Source organism: Salmo trutta, chromosome 30, assembly GCF_901001165.1.
Source record: "Salmo trutta chromosome 30, fSalTru1.1, whole genome shotgun sequence".
NCBI lineage: Eukaryota > Metazoa > Chordata > Actinopteri > Salmoniformes > Salmonidae > Salmo > Salmo trutta.
Genome location: NC_042986.1, coordinates 9,250,433 through 9,267,303, shown reverse-complemented (window position 1 = coordinate 9,267,303; position 16,871 = coordinate 9,250,433). Strand labels below are relative to the sequence as shown.

At 42.1% G+C, this 16,871-nt stretch overlaps 2 protein-coding genes across 4 annotated transcripts in view; one reads left to right on the top strand and one right to left on the bottom strand.

Moving 5' to 3' along the window:
- Window positions 1-1,412: 1,412 nt before the first annotated feature.
- LOC115167859 (sentrin-specific protease 1) lies at window positions 1,413-11,391 on the top strand. The gene is made up of 17 exons (XM_029722551.1): window positions 1,413-2,160; window positions 2,675-2,721; window positions 4,201-4,427; window positions 4,690-4,774; window positions 4,905-5,100; window positions 5,334-5,472; window positions 5,909-6,027; window positions 6,258-6,538; window positions 6,752-6,815; window positions 6,903-6,941; window positions 7,091-7,175; window positions 7,464-7,598; window positions 7,813-7,944; window positions 8,135-8,338; window positions 8,569-8,733; window positions 8,847-8,942; window positions 10,487-11,391. The coding sequence occupies exons 1-17, from the start codon at window positions 2,021-2,023 to the stop codon at window positions 10,547-10,549; spliced, it is 2,217 nt and encodes a 738-aa protein (XP_029578411.1). The 5' UTR covers window positions 1,413-2,020; the 3' UTR covers window positions 10,550-11,391.
- Window positions 11,392-14,039: 2,648 nt separating this feature from the next.
- LOC115167860 (RNA-binding motif, single-stranded-interacting protein 2) overlaps window positions 14,040-16,871 on the bottom strand; it is a 40,901-nt gene continuing 38,069 nt past the window's right edge. For all 3 annotated transcript variants that reach the window (XM_029722553.1, XM_029722555.1, XM_029722554.1), the window contains exons 9-13: window positions 16,584-16,677; window positions 15,972-16,028; window positions 15,667-15,777; window positions 14,965-15,045; window positions 14,040-14,796 (exon numbers count right to left, since the gene is read on the bottom strand). In XM_029722553.1, the coding sequence (XP_029578413.1) occupies window positions 14,719-14,796; window positions 14,965-15,045; window positions 15,667-15,777; window positions 15,972-16,028; window positions 16,584-16,677 (421 nt within the window). In that variant the 3' untranslated portion in view covers window positions 14,040-14,718. The remainder of the gene's footprint in view (window positions 14,797-14,964; window positions 15,046-15,666; window positions 15,778-15,971; window positions 16,029-16,583; window positions 16,678-16,871) is intronic.

Here is a 16,871-nt window from a genome sequence, read left to right as displayed (position 1 = left end):
AGCTTGTGACTCTACAAACTTGTTGGATGCATTTGCTGTTTGTTTTGGTTGTGTTTCCGATTATTTTGTGCCCAGTAGACATTCATGGTAAATAATGTATTGCATTACAATATCAGGGGAGGTAATTATAATAGCATCCACATTAATGTAGAAGTGTTTAGAAACATTCTATTCTTATTTACAGTAGAAGTGACTCCAAAGTGACACAATACATTATTTACCATTCATTTCTATTGGGCACAAAATGGTCTGAAACACGACCAAAACAAACAGCAAATGCATCCAACAAGTTTGTAGTCAAAAGTTAAATGTAATTGTTGCGTGCTAGGAACATGGGACGAAATACTACACTTTTGACTACTTTAATCAAATCAAATTGTATTGGTCACATACACATGGTTAGCAGATGTTAAGGTGAGTGTAGCGAAATGCTTGTACATATATAAGTGAATTTATCCCAATACTTTGGGCCCCTAAAATGGGGGGGGAGAGACTATGTACAAAAAGTCCTGTAATTTCTAAACGGTTCACCATCATTGTATAATTTCAAATCCAAAGTGCTGGAGTACAGAGCAACAACAAAATCACTGTCCCAATAATTACGGAGGGCAATGTAAATTGATGGCTTAACCTTGTGACATAATGTTTTTATAGACACTGAAAGAGTTGATATTTTTTTGTAAAAGCAAAGAGTTTTGATTATTGTGACAAGAAAGAGTTAACTTTAAACATGCTTGCAAACTTTCTTGATGTGTACATGGCAAGAAAATAATACTACATTGTATTTGGCCTGAAAAACGCATACATATATTTTCTTAATAAAACCCTGAATGGTTCATCTGTGTATGAAATATGTGGCCTTGGAATAGTCTTATCTGAACAAATTGTAATTAATTTGCTGTTGTAAAAAAAATGCTTCTCTTGGTTAAGTGCGTTGAGTGTTATTCCATAGTGTGTTAAGAACTTAATTTCTATTTACAATTCTTGCTGTAAATAAAAGAAAAATGTACTCACCAATCTTCTAGTTTTTTTTGTATCTCAGACACTAAACTAGATACGAGCAACGATTTCTATTATATTGACAAGACAGTCGAGGAACCGCTCTAGCAATGGATATTTTTCCAAATTCGACAATCATTTTATCCTCCACAGAAAAATTCCTCACTTTGTGGTCTCATTTTGGTGGACACATTTCGGATGTAGTAAACCCTCTCGTTCCTCCTCTACTTTTTTGATACGCGTTGAACTGACGTTGACATCGTCAAAGAAGCGCCATAAAAAAAACATTCCAACCAGCCAATCACGTTTCACAAAAATTGTATCTATACGATTTGCTCATCCAATGAAAACGTTTCATGGTAGAACGCCAAGGTCGGCCATGTTGTGTGGTTTCCACTAGTTACCACAGCCACAAAGTCAACGTGGCTATTTCCTACAAATTAATTGGTAAGACATTTGCTTTTTGGTCCTAATTTAAGTTTAGTGTTAGACACATGGTTGGCATTGTGGTTAAGGTTAGGTTTAAAATCACATTTTAAAAAGATACATTTTAGAAATAGGGATGGTTTATGACTTAGTGGCTGTGGTAACTAGTGACGACCATGTTGTGGTTTTGAATGAGGAAGAAGCGGGAGAGGTTAGAGGTTATCGTTTAATGAGTTATTTTTTATTTAAAGTACTACATTGAGTTACTTTGGACTTCTTTGCTATTTAAGAAAGATGCATGGCATTGTCGAATGTGGTACTAGTGATTAAAATCCTAGTCGCTTCAGCCACATAACCCGGATTGTTAGCTAGCTAGTTTAGCTAACCACAAGCTAGCTAATTTCAAGGGAAGGGGAAAGGTAACTTGATAGCTAACTGGTTAGCAGTGTTGTTTAGCTAACTAGCTACGATTTACTTTCCCCGGTCGAATGACGTTGGGTGGCTTTATGTGCTTTTTCCTGCGCTGGCAGGCGGGTTGGAAGCAACCATAGCGATACACATTTTCGCGGGCGGGAGGTTTTAAACTTCTCTAAACATGTTCAATAAATTTTACGAATTAATTGGAACGGGTTTCGCTAATCTCCGCAATGGAGTACCAGCTCCCGACCAACAAGATGATGATACACACGGAGTACAACAAGGGGGTCGGATAAGGAGAAAAAGACCCATCGACTGGTAAGTTAAGGTTATTCTAATGTTAGCTAGCTAATTTATCTGTAATATATTTGTTGTGTAGTAATCTAATTTGGCTAACGTTACGTAGCTAATTTAGCTTAGTGTACTAGCTGGTGGCGGCACTGGATGACCTAACTAGATGGTTAACGTTAGCTAATTGTCAACTATGTGTGAGTTGTAGCTAAACTTGCGGAATTGTATATTTGAGATGGTGGTGAGATTTTGACCAGCCAGTTAGCTACTACTAGCTAGCTAACGTTACAGAAGTATGGCACACTGTCTGACACGTTTGGGAGTCGGGTTGAGCAACCAAAGTGCGCCCCCCCCTCCCAAATACCATGACCGAATATAACCCCGATGAGTGGAGCCGGTCACTGACTAAAGTGAATGTAGCTAGCTTGCTTGCTATACCAGAATTATCACGGCAAAAAAAACAAATATGAGGCTGCCCGCACAGTCAGTGATTCTCTGGCACGTATTCATGTTGGATATTGTTTCCCCCCTGTTTTTATAGTTTGGAGGATGGTGACCAGGCACTAGCAGTGAAGAGATTTCGGATGGGTAAGCTAACTGCAATCTTGGTAGTGCATATATGCAAAAGTATTTGGACACCTTTTGAAATGAGTGGATTAAGCTATTTCATCCACACCCATTGCTGACAGGTGTATAAAATAGAGCACACCGCCATGCAATCTCCATAGACAAACATTGGCAGTAGAATGGTCTTCCCTGTGGCTCAGTTGGTAGAGCATGGTGTTTGCAACGCCAGCATGGTGTGTGCAACGCCAGGGTTGTGGGTTCGATTCCCACGGGGGGCCAGTACAAAAAAAAAAATGCATGAAACAAAAATGTATGCATTCACTACTGTAAGTCGCTCTGGATAAGAGCGTCTGCTAAATGACTAAAATGTAAATGTAATGGTCTTACTGAAAAGCTCAGTGACTTTCAACGTGGCACCATCTTAGGATGTCACCTTTCCAACAAGTCAGTTTGTCAAATTTCTGCCGTGCTAGAGCTGCCCCGGGCAACTATAAGTGTCATTATTGTGAAGTGGAAACGTCTAGGAGCAACAACGGCTTAGCCGTGAAGTGCTAGGCCACACAAGCTCACAGAACGGGAGTGCTGAAGCGCGTAGAGCATAAAAATTGTATGTCCTCAGTTGCAACAAGTTATCAAGTTCCAAACTGCCTCTGGAAGCAACATCCGCACAAGATCTGTTCACAGGGAGCTTCATGAAATGGGTTTCCATGGCCGAGCAGCCGTACACAAGCCTAAGATCACCGTGTGCAATGCCAAGCATCGCTGGCGTGGTGTAAAGCTTGCCGCTTTTGAACTCTGGCGCAGTGGAGCATGCTTCACCATCTGGCAGTCCAACGGACGAATCTGGGTTTGGTGGATGCCAGGAGGACGCTACCTGCCCCAATGCATAGTGCCAACTGTACATTTTTGGTGGAGGTGGAATAATGGTCTGGGGTTGTTTTTCATGGTTCGAGCTAGACCCCTTAGTTTCAGTGAAGGGAAATCTTAACACTACAGCATAGACGATTCTGTGCTCCCATCTTTGTGGCAACCGTTTGGAATGCCCTTTCCTGTTCCAGCATGGCAATGCCCCTGTGCACAAAGCGAGGTCCATACAGAAATGGTTTGTTGAGATCGGTGTGGAAGAACTTGACTGGCCTGCACAGAGCCTTGACCTCAACCCCATCCAACAACTTTGGGATCAATTGGAACACCGACTGCGAGCCAGCCCTACTCGCCCAACATTCCCGGTGTCACTAACGCTCTTGTGGTTGAATGGAAGCAAGTCCCTCCAACATCTAGTAGAAAGCCTTCCCAGAAGAGTGGAGGCTGTTATAGCAGTAGAGAGGGTGACCAACTCCTTATTAATGCCCATGATTTTGGTATGAGATACTTTTGGTCATGTAGTGTATCGTGTGGTGTCTTAACATGTTCCCGGCACAATGGTGTATACAGTGTTTGATAAACAGCCCATGGTTCCCTATCTGACCTGATATGATGTATTTGTGGATATGACAACAGGGGTCTTCATTGACACAGTGAAGACTGCGGCTGAAGGGGTGAAGAGCCATAGCTCCAACGTGGCATCCTGGGTACGGAATAGTGTGACTCCTACCTTGAGGAACATACTGCCCGCTTCCCCAGACCCCCCTCCGGAAGAACACTTTGATGAAGAGCCAGCAAAAGAGCTTCAACCGGAACCCTCAACTTCTGCACCTCGTCCCTCAACTGTCTGGGAAGAGACTGAGGTATTGGGTCTCTTTATGATGTTTCAGGGCTCTTAATTCACAAAGTATTAGTGCTGATCTTGGATAAGTTTTTGAGTTTTAAATCATAATGAATAAGGGGGGGGACTTGATCCTAGATCATCACTTGAGACCGTTTTTGAATATGGGCCCAGATCTAGTACTAGATTTATACGTATTCATTACTCCAGTTTATTACAGGCCAGCACTCTGTTATAGTCATATTGAACAATAATGTCATTCGTTTTTATGGTATTTTTTTCAGGTCCTTGAGGTGAGGTACTCTGATCCCCTGGATGGGATGTGTGTTGCTCCCTCGTCAACTCTGGAATGGAAAAGCTCTAAATCAGGCAAGACTCTATTCTAAGAATGTCTATGAAACCATTCCTGCTGCCGGCTGGAAATCTCAGTAATGTTGCTATGGAAATGGAACAGTTGTTTGATCCACACACTCTTTCTCTCCTCCTCTTTTCACTGCAGAGTCCTTTAGAATTGAGAAGACGATGATAGGATCGAAGGTTTGCAGACGGCAAGTGTGCATGGCTCTCACACATCGGGATGCGCCCAAAACGAATGGGCACTCTGTCAGTCTGCCTCATTCCTCCAGCAGTACCCCTAAGCCATGTCCCTCTACCCGCCTGGGCAGGAGCCAACTCAGAACACCTGCATCAACAAGGTATGCTCATATTGTTAATCGATATAGGCCTGCCTTTCTCACTGGGTAAAAAATGCAGTCTGCTATTAATCAAGCATTGAAAAGGCTTGATTTTTGAACAGGGCCGTTTCAAGGTTGTTAGAGAGCTTGAATTTAAAAGTGCTTGAAACTGTTCCATTTTCTGTGCTTGATATTGTTCTATTCACAATAATATGAGTAACATGTTCGGTGCAGTAATTGAATTCTCTCTGTAGCCAGTTGACCTCTGCAGGATGCAGCTCTTTCACCAGCATGTATGAGAAGTCCTTCCCCATCCGCGTTGTGCAGAGTCCTTCACACGGCAGCCCTTCCACCCGCCTCCTCAGAGCCAGGGCTCGCTGCACCGCGCAAGAGGTGAGAGACCACCTACCAGAATATTTAGGGCTCCCACTCTCTGAACTTTTGATATTGGTCTGTTTTCAAATAATGCTGTTATGTAACAGAGTTATTTGAAAACAGCCCAATAGCTAAAAGGAGCCAGGTATATTCTGGATTACGTGATATAAGCACGGTGTAACTGAACTTCCCTCTGGGGAAAATAGTTATTCTATTGTATCTATCTGTGTGTGTGTGTGTGTGTGTGTGTGTGTGTGTGTGTCGACTCACATAAGTCCATATAGATACAATAGAATAACTATTGTTTTCCCAGAGGGAAGTTCAGGTACAACATGCTCATATCACGTAGTCCTGAATATACCTGGAGAATGCCACATTGAGTTTTGTTGCCTCTACTTCATATCCAAGCTTTATTTATAATATAGAGTGATGGGTCCTCTCTGTGTTGCTCCAGTCTGTCTGTGAGGAGGAGAAGATGGTGTACAGACAGCTGCTGGCCATGGTCTCAGGTGGCCAGTCCTTGTCGTTCCACAATGGCAGCTCCCATGGCTTTCCGCGCTCACACAGAGACTTGTGAGTACAACAACCACAAGGCCAATGCTACAGTCCTCTCACTCTCCTCAAGTCCCAGAGAATGACTGGCAATTCAGTCGTGCTCAAATGACCTGTACTCGCCTGTTGATGCAACCACACACATTTTAATCAGGAAATCTACCCCTTTCTACTTCTCCCCAGGTTTGATTGTCCTACATCTTGGCCATTTGGTGTGCTGGTGTTCCTTTCTAATAACCTCTCTCTCTCAGCACCAGCTTCCTGAGCACCAGCAGGCATCTGCTCCAGTGTTCGTCCCCTACGGGGGCAGGAGATGCCTCAGAGGGCCCCAGTGAACCCCCAAGCCCCCGTCCAGAGTTCAGCCAGGGCTACAGCAACGTCCCCAGCCCAGGGAAGGGCTCCTCCAGTGGGGCAGGGAACCACACCTGGGTCCCTGACTCAGACCTCAGCCCCAGGGGACCAGAGACACTACAGTCTGCCCCCTCTCCAGCTACCCTACAAGACACCTCTTCTCAGGACACACAATCATCAGGTGAAACGCCTTAACCCATTTCCACTTCATCAGAGTTGATGTAGTAGTTTATTGACCCCAAGGAGGGACATTGATTTATCACCACCAGCATCAGCAGTATACAGAGACAGGACATGATAACGCTGTAGTGCCATCTTTAGTTTTATGTGTTGTGTTTCTATAAAAGCCTGTTTGTCTCTCTCGTACTAATTTGGACCATGGCTTGTTCTGCAGCGCATGATGGGGACTCCGTAATCATTGTGAATGAGCAGAAGGGAAAAAAGCCATGCAGTTCAAGGTATGTGTTTTGAATAGTTTTTGTTGGTGTGTGTTATGTACTTTGTGTTTCCCATCTAGCCTGGTTACTCTCTCTCTGTCTCTCCAGTGTGCCATGCTTCCAAGCTGAACTCTGGATCAAGGAATTGTAAGTCCCCTAATTTGTCACCATTCCTTGATAAATTCATACGGCGTATCTTGCTCTATACCGCCGTGCGCCTGTGCTTACTGAATACAATTGAAATCCTCCTCTAGCTCATTCTAGAAGTCCTCAAGTCGGATGTGTGTGTTTTCCAGGACTAGCATGTATGACTCTCGTGCCCGGGAGAGACGGAGGCAGATAGAGGAGCAGGAGGCCCTAGCTGCTCAGCTGCTGAGACAGGTAGTTAGAATCTCCTTCTCTGTCCTCATTGGCGTGACGTCAGCCCTCATGTCTATACCAAGTCCTACATTTACCACCGATGCGGCCAATGGGAATAGATAGGAAGTTTTCCCCTCTATGCTTCATTCAAGCTATAGTTTATTAACTGTATGAAATGAGATGCTCTTTTACACGGTGAGGACCGCAATGAAATCAACATTCAACTCTAGAGTTGTCCTACTAAGCCTTTACTCAATAGAAAATGATATGGTGGTCCGTCTAACCCTCCTGTCCTGTGGTCTGGTCCAGCGTCTGTCAGATGACAGCCAGCTGGGCAACAGGTCCGTGGAGCTGCATGTCAGAGTCCCCCTGGAGAAGGAGGTTCCTCTTGCTCCTCTCATAGAGGGACCCAAACCCGCTGAGGAGTTCCCTGAGCTCACTGAGGTACCATTCATAGTATTTTAGCTCTGTGTTGTGCATATTTCTACACTTTGTTTGTGTGCCAGCGCATTACCAATAAAATGCATTGTAAGGATTGTACTAAGTGCTTTTTTGAGACGTTTTTAAATAAATGAAATAGATTTGCTCACTGTGCGTAAGGAATGTACATAGCGCATAGCCTTTAGCTGAGCCGGCATGTTTGCGTGTCTGTGACCAGGATATGGAGGGGGAGGTGTGCCGGGCGCTGAGGGGAGGCAGCCAAGACGAGATGCTGAGTGAAGGATTCAGACTCACCATCACGCGCAAAGATCTCCAGACGCTCAGCCACCTCAACTGGCTCAACGACGAGGTGAGAGCACGTCACACTCTGCTTCTGTTTATATCGCCGTCTCATACCACTGTTTTTGGAGACTGCTAGTCTTCTCTCTCTGTGTGCCTATGCCGATACAGAAAACAGAATAACTAATACAGAAGGTGTTGATCTATGGGTCTATGCTTTTTTCTATGCTTGACCCCGCTCTCTCCTTCCTCTCTCCAAGGTGATCAACTTCTACATGAACCTGCTAGTGGAGCGCGGGAAGGATCCCGGCCTGCCCACGGTCCACACCTTCAACACCTTCTTCTTCCCCAAGCTCCGCGGTGCAGGCTACTCTGCCGTACGTCGCTGGACCAAAAAGATGGACATCTTCTCAGTGGACATCATACTGGTGCCCGTCCACCTGGGGGTGCACTGGTGCCTCTCTGTGAGTTAACATACCATATATTGTACTTTGCTGCTGCCCGTCTACCTGGGGGTACAGTGGCCTGGCCTGGTTATGCATCCACCATAGTTGCTGGAACGGACAACGTGAAAATGAAAAAGTTGTAGCCAGCAAAGTACGGTTTAGATGGTTCTATAGTGGGAATCACACTAGACAGAATCTGTAGTGTGATGTTTATATTGACTTAATTTTTTATATATATTTTCTCTCAGGTGGTGGATCTCCGTAAGAAGACTGTCACATACTTTGATTCAATGGGAGGGAACAATGACGAAGCCTGCAGAATATTGCTGCAATACCTGCAGCAGGAAAGCAAGGACAAGAAGGGCAAAGACCTGGATACGTCAGAATGGACTCTGCAGAGCAAGAAACGCAACGTACGTGTTACACTATCTAACCGAGATCTCTGTCAACTCAACATGCTTTGACACTTCACTGATAAATGTTGCCATCTTTTGGAAAATGGATCTCAAACTATTTCTCCCAACAGGAGATTCCTCAGCAGATGAACGGAAGTGACTGTGGAATGTTCACCTGCAAATATGCTGAGTACATCACCAAAGACAAGCCAATCACATTTACACAAGTAAGTACTTCAACCGCCAAGCTGCCCCTGTGTGTTGGGGAGAGGCCAGTGTTCAATACCATCTGAGGTGTTTTGAAAAAGTTTTATTTGATACAATTTTGAATTTGGCCTTTACTACTATAGTCCATAACGCAGTGAATAACACATTCATAAATGGCAAAAAAGACCGTCCAAAAACTATACGGTGTCGAAGTGTCTGTCCTTTATCTAGGAGATAAACAAAAATATTTCCTCAGCCTTTTCTTTTTTTGACACACATTTAACCCCTTATTTTTGTAGGCACAAAACTCATAGCTTCAGATGAGTCCCGTGACACGTGTGGGGGTCATAGAGCAAAACGGAGAACACCATCGTGTTCGTGAGCGTCGACTTTCCATGGATGGTTCATATTCGTTTTTGTAGGCCTAACCGTTCGGACGCTAAGGATCGTTTTTGTGAGAAGACTGATTTTTCCGGGATGTTTCATGGTCTGACAAACACTGACGCGGTGGATTGAGACGCAGCCCATGCAAATAAACTCATCTTTAGCTTAAACTTTTGGATTTTGATGGATTTTATTATTATATTACTTGGATTGACGCATGGGTGTGTCGATAGACTCTAAAACAGCCTTGTTCTATATTTGGAACACTGGTTGCATTTAGAATGCACTGCATATGTTGCCAAAGCCATTGAATGAATCAGTATTTCTCCCTGGTTATACGGAGAGACTTGCGTTTTGAAATGCAGGGATCAATCGTTTGGCGCGAGGTAGAGAGATGCTGTGAAATTCCACCAGAGCAGACTGGCCTGAAGCTTTTTTGACCTGGCACTTGTAAGAGACCGTTGTTTATTTGCTGAAATGTGATGCCCGGTCACTATAAGAGATTGGCACTTGTTGGCGACTCTGCTTTTAATGGAAGCGTAACGGTAAGCATGAGCATTCCTGCCAGTACTGAAAATGTCCTACAATCCAATGACTTGACTGGCTCAAGCCCCCGTCCGTCCGTCGGTGGAAGTGTCCCCCTCAAACAGAGAAACTAGTGGTAGGGAGAGATGAATAACCCTGTGGAACGGGACATCACTCGGGAACAACAGAAGCGGCCAAAGGGTAACCTACCACGCAATTCATTGAGGACGAGCCTTGTTTTTCAGTGCCTGTAGCTGCGGTAGTAATAGCTTTCCTTCCATTTCTCACTGTATGAGAAGTACAAAATACCAATGTGCCTGTAGTGTTTCCCATCCTCTGGCTGTAGTCCAATGTGGAGTAGTACTGCAGCACGACGTTGCATAATAGCAGTTTGCTAGCTACATTACTTCAACTGCATTGCATGACCAATATTTTCAATCTCTAACGTTACCACAATAAAGAACAATGACAAGTCAGACTTTTACTCTTTTTTTTTTTTTTTATGAACGGGAAGGCAAGCTTACGAAAATAGTTTTTTACATTTGTAGAAACGTTAAATGCTTTAGCTAGATTCTTTTAAATCCGCTGGTTTGCTCAGGAGTCCCTAAAACACATGAGTAACTAACTCAGTATTTCCCTTCCCTCCAATTGACAGAAACACATGCCCTACTTCAGGAGACGCATGGTCTGGGAGATATTGAATCGGAAACTGTTGTGATGAAATTGGGAAGAGATTTCTGAACAGGTCAAGAGCTGAAATGATGACGGTGCCCATGACACTGTGGCTGTTCCATTGCAGGAGGATACATTTATTGCAACCACAACCTCCTGTGTATTAGCAAGCAAAGGTCTCTCTTTCAATTGAGGTTGTTCTCATTTACAAATCATACTCTGAAATGTTCCTGTCAGAGCGTGAAGTTGGGCCAACCAGTGCAACTGCTTGTATTTTGCCACTGATATTTTTGTAAACTACTCAAAAGTATAGTTCAACGAGAGCTTGGTGTTCTGATGCGATGACTGTTAACACCTTTATTTTTATAGTCTATGGTCAACACCCATACCTGGTTCAATAAACTGGTTAAATGAGAGAACAGAGCTCAAGATGCAGTGACATTCTTTGATTTATATCTGGACACCCACATTTGATAGTCGTTTTTAGCCAAATAGAAAATATATGCAACTGACCTCAGAGTATAATTTGTAAAAGGGTAGGCCTAGATATGGCAGTGGTGTGTTGCCATATGTGGCTATTGTGTGGTACTTCAGGTGACGCGAGTATCTTCATTGGTTATTTGGACCCCAAAACAGATAAGCAGCAGTGATGCTTCCTTGACCAAGAGACCCGTTATTCCAAGATGAAATTGAAAGTCTATTTTGTTTAAATAAGCAAAGCAACAAAAAAAATTGTGCATTTTTCTCTGGATATTTTCAACATGTGTATATACTGATGAGTATACCGTTTCTTGGATAATGTATTTAATATACATTTTGTACCTTTTTTATTATCTGTTTTGTATCTAGAACAAAATCTTTTTAGAAATAAATTCCTCAAGTATTGTGTGTGTGCATCTGTTTGGAAAGGTGTACTTTACATGACATACACACTCTTGGTAATGAAAGGCACATGGACAAGCTGTTAAAAAAAAAAGTGGATTCCTTTTAATAAAAAAAAATGACCTAGTTCAAAAACAACAGCAAACCCCAAAAAACATTTTGAAAAGCTGTTAGTCTAGAAAGGGGAATTTTTAGGCTGTGTTTTCACAGGCATCCCAATTAGAAAAAGCCGAATCGTGCTGCCTGTTTAAACACATCCATAGACCTGCTAGTGTGGCACATAAGGACAAATTAACCATTGACAAAAGTGAATAACATTGTACATGATTGCTTTATAATGGACTTGATAAAGCCAGGGGATAGTAAGGCGCTGAGCCAATGACTATGAAATATGTTCCTTTTTAACCTGTCCGACTCTAACCTTACATGACGTGGATGACTTATTGCTGGACGGAGCTTCAACTAATACTTTCTCCCTCTAGTTGGCATTGTACAATGAGAGACAAAGCAGTAGAGCCCACTCCTACGCAACCTTTAAAATCCTAAATTAGCAGCAAGATGTTTCAAGTGGACTTCATTGTAAATGATTGTCTGAACTACGGCAAAGGGCATTCTGACATCTCAAACTAATGCTGAATATTTTTGATTTAAATAAAAATCTGGAATGATTATGGCCTCAATAAATGAGAGTAACAAACATTAAATTGTGGTTTCTTAAGACTGATACTACATGGGAGTAAATCTTACAAGAAAATAATTCCTGTTTTATCAAACTATTTGCAGACAGTGCATGAATGTTTCCAGATAGCAATTTTAGTGTGTAGCACCCTTTTAAATCCTCTCGATGAAATCTATAAGGCATTTCTGATATTCTTCCTACCACAAATTAATTCATAAAGCTTATTACTAGTGTCAACAAACCTTTTCATGTACAGTCACAAATCAAGGAAAAAGAAAGAACTACAGCGGTATTCTAAACCAAGCATTGATCACTTACAAATGTCTTAATGTCTACCGGATGATGTCTTTGGTAACAAACAAAAAAAATCAACAACCAATATTTTGGTTGACCAACAATAAGGTCTGTATCTGGATGGACAAGGTAGTCACTATCCCATTTTTAGGAGATGGTGTGAGGCCTTCAGCAAGATAGCCGAGTGAATTTTCTCCAACCTCATGAACCATGCTGTACATGAAAACATGGTTAGGGTTAGTAGATGGCCTGTAGAGCATATACAGATATTATCTTCTATGCAGCGATCTCACTGTCATTAGATGAACAATGAGGCGTATAATCTTACAACTAAACGTTTTGGATGAACTGAAATGAAAGACACCAATAACAGAATGCTACGTTTCGAAAGTCACTACTGTTGTCACCTGAAAATGAAAAAGTTCTGAAATTCATCGACAGCGTAAGTATTGCATTATTGTGGAGTTAATTTTTTGTTGTTGCATAGATCACTGGCCATTTTAAGAAACAAAACAGTCTGATTGGATGTTTGATCTGGGATTTAGGCCTGGTTTGCGAACGTTTTACGGAAGAGTGAAGCTATGGAGACAGTACCCGCTGTGACTGCGGGACAGCCTGGAGATCCATAGAAGTTATGAGCTTAGAAAACGTCTCTGAATCTTGCACACTAACACTCAGCTGACTTTACATTGCTCTTGTTGCGTAGGAGGTAATGTTACTTTTCACACTGCATTCCCTACCACTGACTTAGTGACTACTCTACCACATAGGACACATTTCTGAAATCATTTCTAAGAGGTATTACACTTTGAGCTCGATTCAGTCTGTGAAGCTGAACTGTTACGGATTGCGCAATAGACATTTAAAGGTCATTTCCAATTGAGCCGACATATGCAGCGTTTACCGTCAATGTGGTCTCCGACCAATGCGGGAACATTGCCTTTAAATTTCAATTGGGATTGAATAGAGCCCGTAATTATCTTGGAGTGATGAGCAGTTGAGCACACCTCTTTAAATGGTGGACGTGCCAAAACTGATGACACAGACTGATTTTGAAATCTCTCAAACATTTAGAGCATTTTCCATGTGATTGAAAATTAAAACAGAGAATGAGAAAAAGAAAAATGACCGTAATGACAGACATTATTTCAAAAGAAAAAAACAAATCTACTTGTCCATAGAAACATGTAACTACTCAATGCACGCTACCAATTAAATGTATCAATCTGAAAAGTATTAAATCGAATACAAAAAAATCTCAAACTTTAAATAAAAAAACAGTCACTCGGAATCAAAACAAAACCAAATAAACAAAAACAGAGGCATCTATAAACAGACAGAGAGAAAGTAGCGTTGTGGGAGCAAAAAGACACAGCAAAGCATCTCAGTAGCCTACTGGCCATAGGTTTAGGATCTCTAATTTACTAAACTACTAGCGCAACACTCAATAATGTAAACTCCTAACAACTATGGGTCTGTTTAAAGGGTAGCAGCTTAACCCACTAAAACCAAATGTAAAGACTTATGTTGTTGGTTGGTATTGGAGCAATATAGGATTAAATTCCCCAAATATAACCAGCAACTAAATGTATTTCATGTCATATTTAATCATGCATATATTTTTTATTCCCTGTATGATTTTATTATAATTGGCCAGAATCAGGAAATAATCAATTCAATGTTTGATTGTCTTAAGCTTTATTTCTAAATATCTATTTAGATTCTGAGAATTATTGTGAGAATTTCAACTAGGGACCCAAGTGCTAAAAACCGTATCTGAGTTGAAAGTACCAAATATGACACAGTCTATGATCTAAGTAACTTAAGCTTGGTTCAGCCTTCTCTCGTCAAACATTAAAAACACGTGAAGTGAACAAAAACAACAATGGCATTGTGAAATTAAGAAAACAAATCTTTGATTAGTGACTTTGAATCTATACCATAAAAGCTTACAAACAACAGATGATGAAATGAAAAACGAAATCAGCATATTTTACAAAAAAAGTACAGCTAATCGACAACACATGTTGTTGTAACTTTATGTTCCTGATTTCATTCTGGCTCCCCAGAATATTTAGGAAAATAATTTGTTAATATGTGCACAAAAAAATTGTGTGTGTGTGTTTCTCTTTCTTCGACATGTTCTGTGGTCAAAATAGATGCTCCGTGTTCTGTTCGTTTTCACAGTATCCATTCATCTGTATTCAAGAGTTTGCCATAACCTCTGATTTTTAAATATCCTTTTGTCCTTAGTGTGACTGTCTGGTGCTTCTGTCCAGAGTCACTATGCACTATGCTGAGCTGTACGGACCGCAGGTGGCCCCAGGAAATAGACTCTAGTATAACCCACCTGTCCCTCTTCACTTTCTAAGCTGATAGGAGTAACCTGTGTGTTCTGTGGGAGTCTCCATGGAAACCTGTTGTTGGATGGCACTTTCCTGTTAAACATATTGAAGAAGTATTCATCAGTCAATCAACCAATCATCAGTAAAGAGACCAGTTGTTTCATACCAGAACACTGTAGTTTTAAATGTGTACATGATACTGCAACACATTTTCCCCACGGGGACAATAAAGTCAGTAAATTGTCGTAGGACGTTTCTTACCTCGACTGAAACAGTGGTCTGAGGCACTTGGGTGTACTGGGGGATGTAGGTCCCTTGCATAGATGTGTTTGCAGGCATATACTAAAATAGAGAGGAGAAAACTATTAGAACGTATCATCAGGGGCACAACTTTCACTGGGGACGGTGGGGGACATGTCCCCCACCCACATTCTGAAATTTCATTTTTGTCCCCCCCCCCAGTTTATCATTGGAATGTGATATAAAACGAGACCATGTGGACGCCTCCAAGCGGCCGGGTAGGCTGTTTGGAGTGTTTATCCGACTGGATTAAAAAATATATACAGTGGGGGAAAAAAGTATTTGATCCCCTGCTGATTTTGTACGTTTGCCCACTTACAAAGAAATGATCAGTCTATAATTGTAATGGTAGGTTTATTTGAACAGTGAGAGACAGAATAACAAAAAAATCCAGAAAAACACATGTCAGAAATGTTATAAAAGGATTTGCATTTTAATGAGGGAAATAAAAAAAGAAAATGGATTATGCCCCCCCTCACTTCTAAAACCAAAGTTACGCCCCTGGTAATCATTATAGAATCTTATTCACGTTTGTCTCTTTTCTGAGTAAAACTGTCTTCATTGAGGGATAGAAAGTGGCATTATAGATGGCACTGACAACACAATGTCTTTGTCCAAAGTATCTACTGTATGTCTATACAGTAGTGTTCTGTTGGGACTGACCGTGCCACTGCTGCCCATAGAGAGGTGGCTGAGCTGTTGTGTGAGAGGCCCCATCATAGGGGTTGGTTGGATAGACATGGTGTGGTCCATGCCCGGCGTCAGGACTTGGCCCTATGGACACACACACACACACACACACACACACACACACACACACAGAGAGAGTTAACATTCACATAGACAAACAAAAATGCATGTATGTTTATGCTTAACAGGTGTTTCAGACAGAAAGAGAGAGACAGGCAGATCACACTGGTTCACTAATAGGCAGTAACAGACCCACAGCAGCAGTGGGTAAAACTCACTGAGGGCTGCATGAGGTACGACTGATGATGATGCATCCAGGACTGTGGACTGTGGATCTGCAGCAGAGAAGAAAGACAGACACACAACATAAGATGTATGCTTTCTTCAAATTTTCTGAATTAAGCAATAAAGGCCAAAGGGGTATGGTATATACATTTTAGTCATTTAGCAGACGCTCTTATCCAGACCGACTTACAGTAGTGAATGCATACATTTCATACATTTTTTTTCTTCTTTTTTCTCCGTACTGGCCCCCCGTGGGAATCGAACCCACAACCCTGGCGTTGCAAACACCATGCTCTACCAACTGAGCCACAGAGAGTATATGGCCAATATACCACGGCTAAGGGCTGTTCTTAGGTGCAACGCTGAGTGCCTGGACACAGCCTTTAGCTGTGGTATATTGGCCATACACCACAAACCCCCGAAGTGCCTTATTGCCATCATAAACTGGTTACCAATGTAATTAGAGCAGTAAAAACAAGTATTTTGTCATACCCGTGGTATACAGTCTGATATACCACGGCTGTCAGCCAAATCAGCATTCAGGGCTCAGACAGTTTATAATAAGAAATAAATCCTCTGTACACAGCAATATACAACAGACGGACCTGGTAGGTATTAACAGGAGAGTGCATGTAGGGGGCGAGGGATGTCTGAGCTATCATTCTGTTAGGGGCCATACTGTAGGGAGATGAGTAGAACCTGCAGAAACAGAGAGAGAGAGAGAGAAGAAACCCATCAATATCCAACACACACAGTCATCCCTGCTGTATGTCCAGGATCATCTCATTGAGGTTTTATACCTTGATCAAACCGATAGCGTCGTTGCGCAAAATGGTGCGCAGCATCATCTGGCTACGTGTGCAAAAGTTCAACATTCACCTTCTGCTACCATT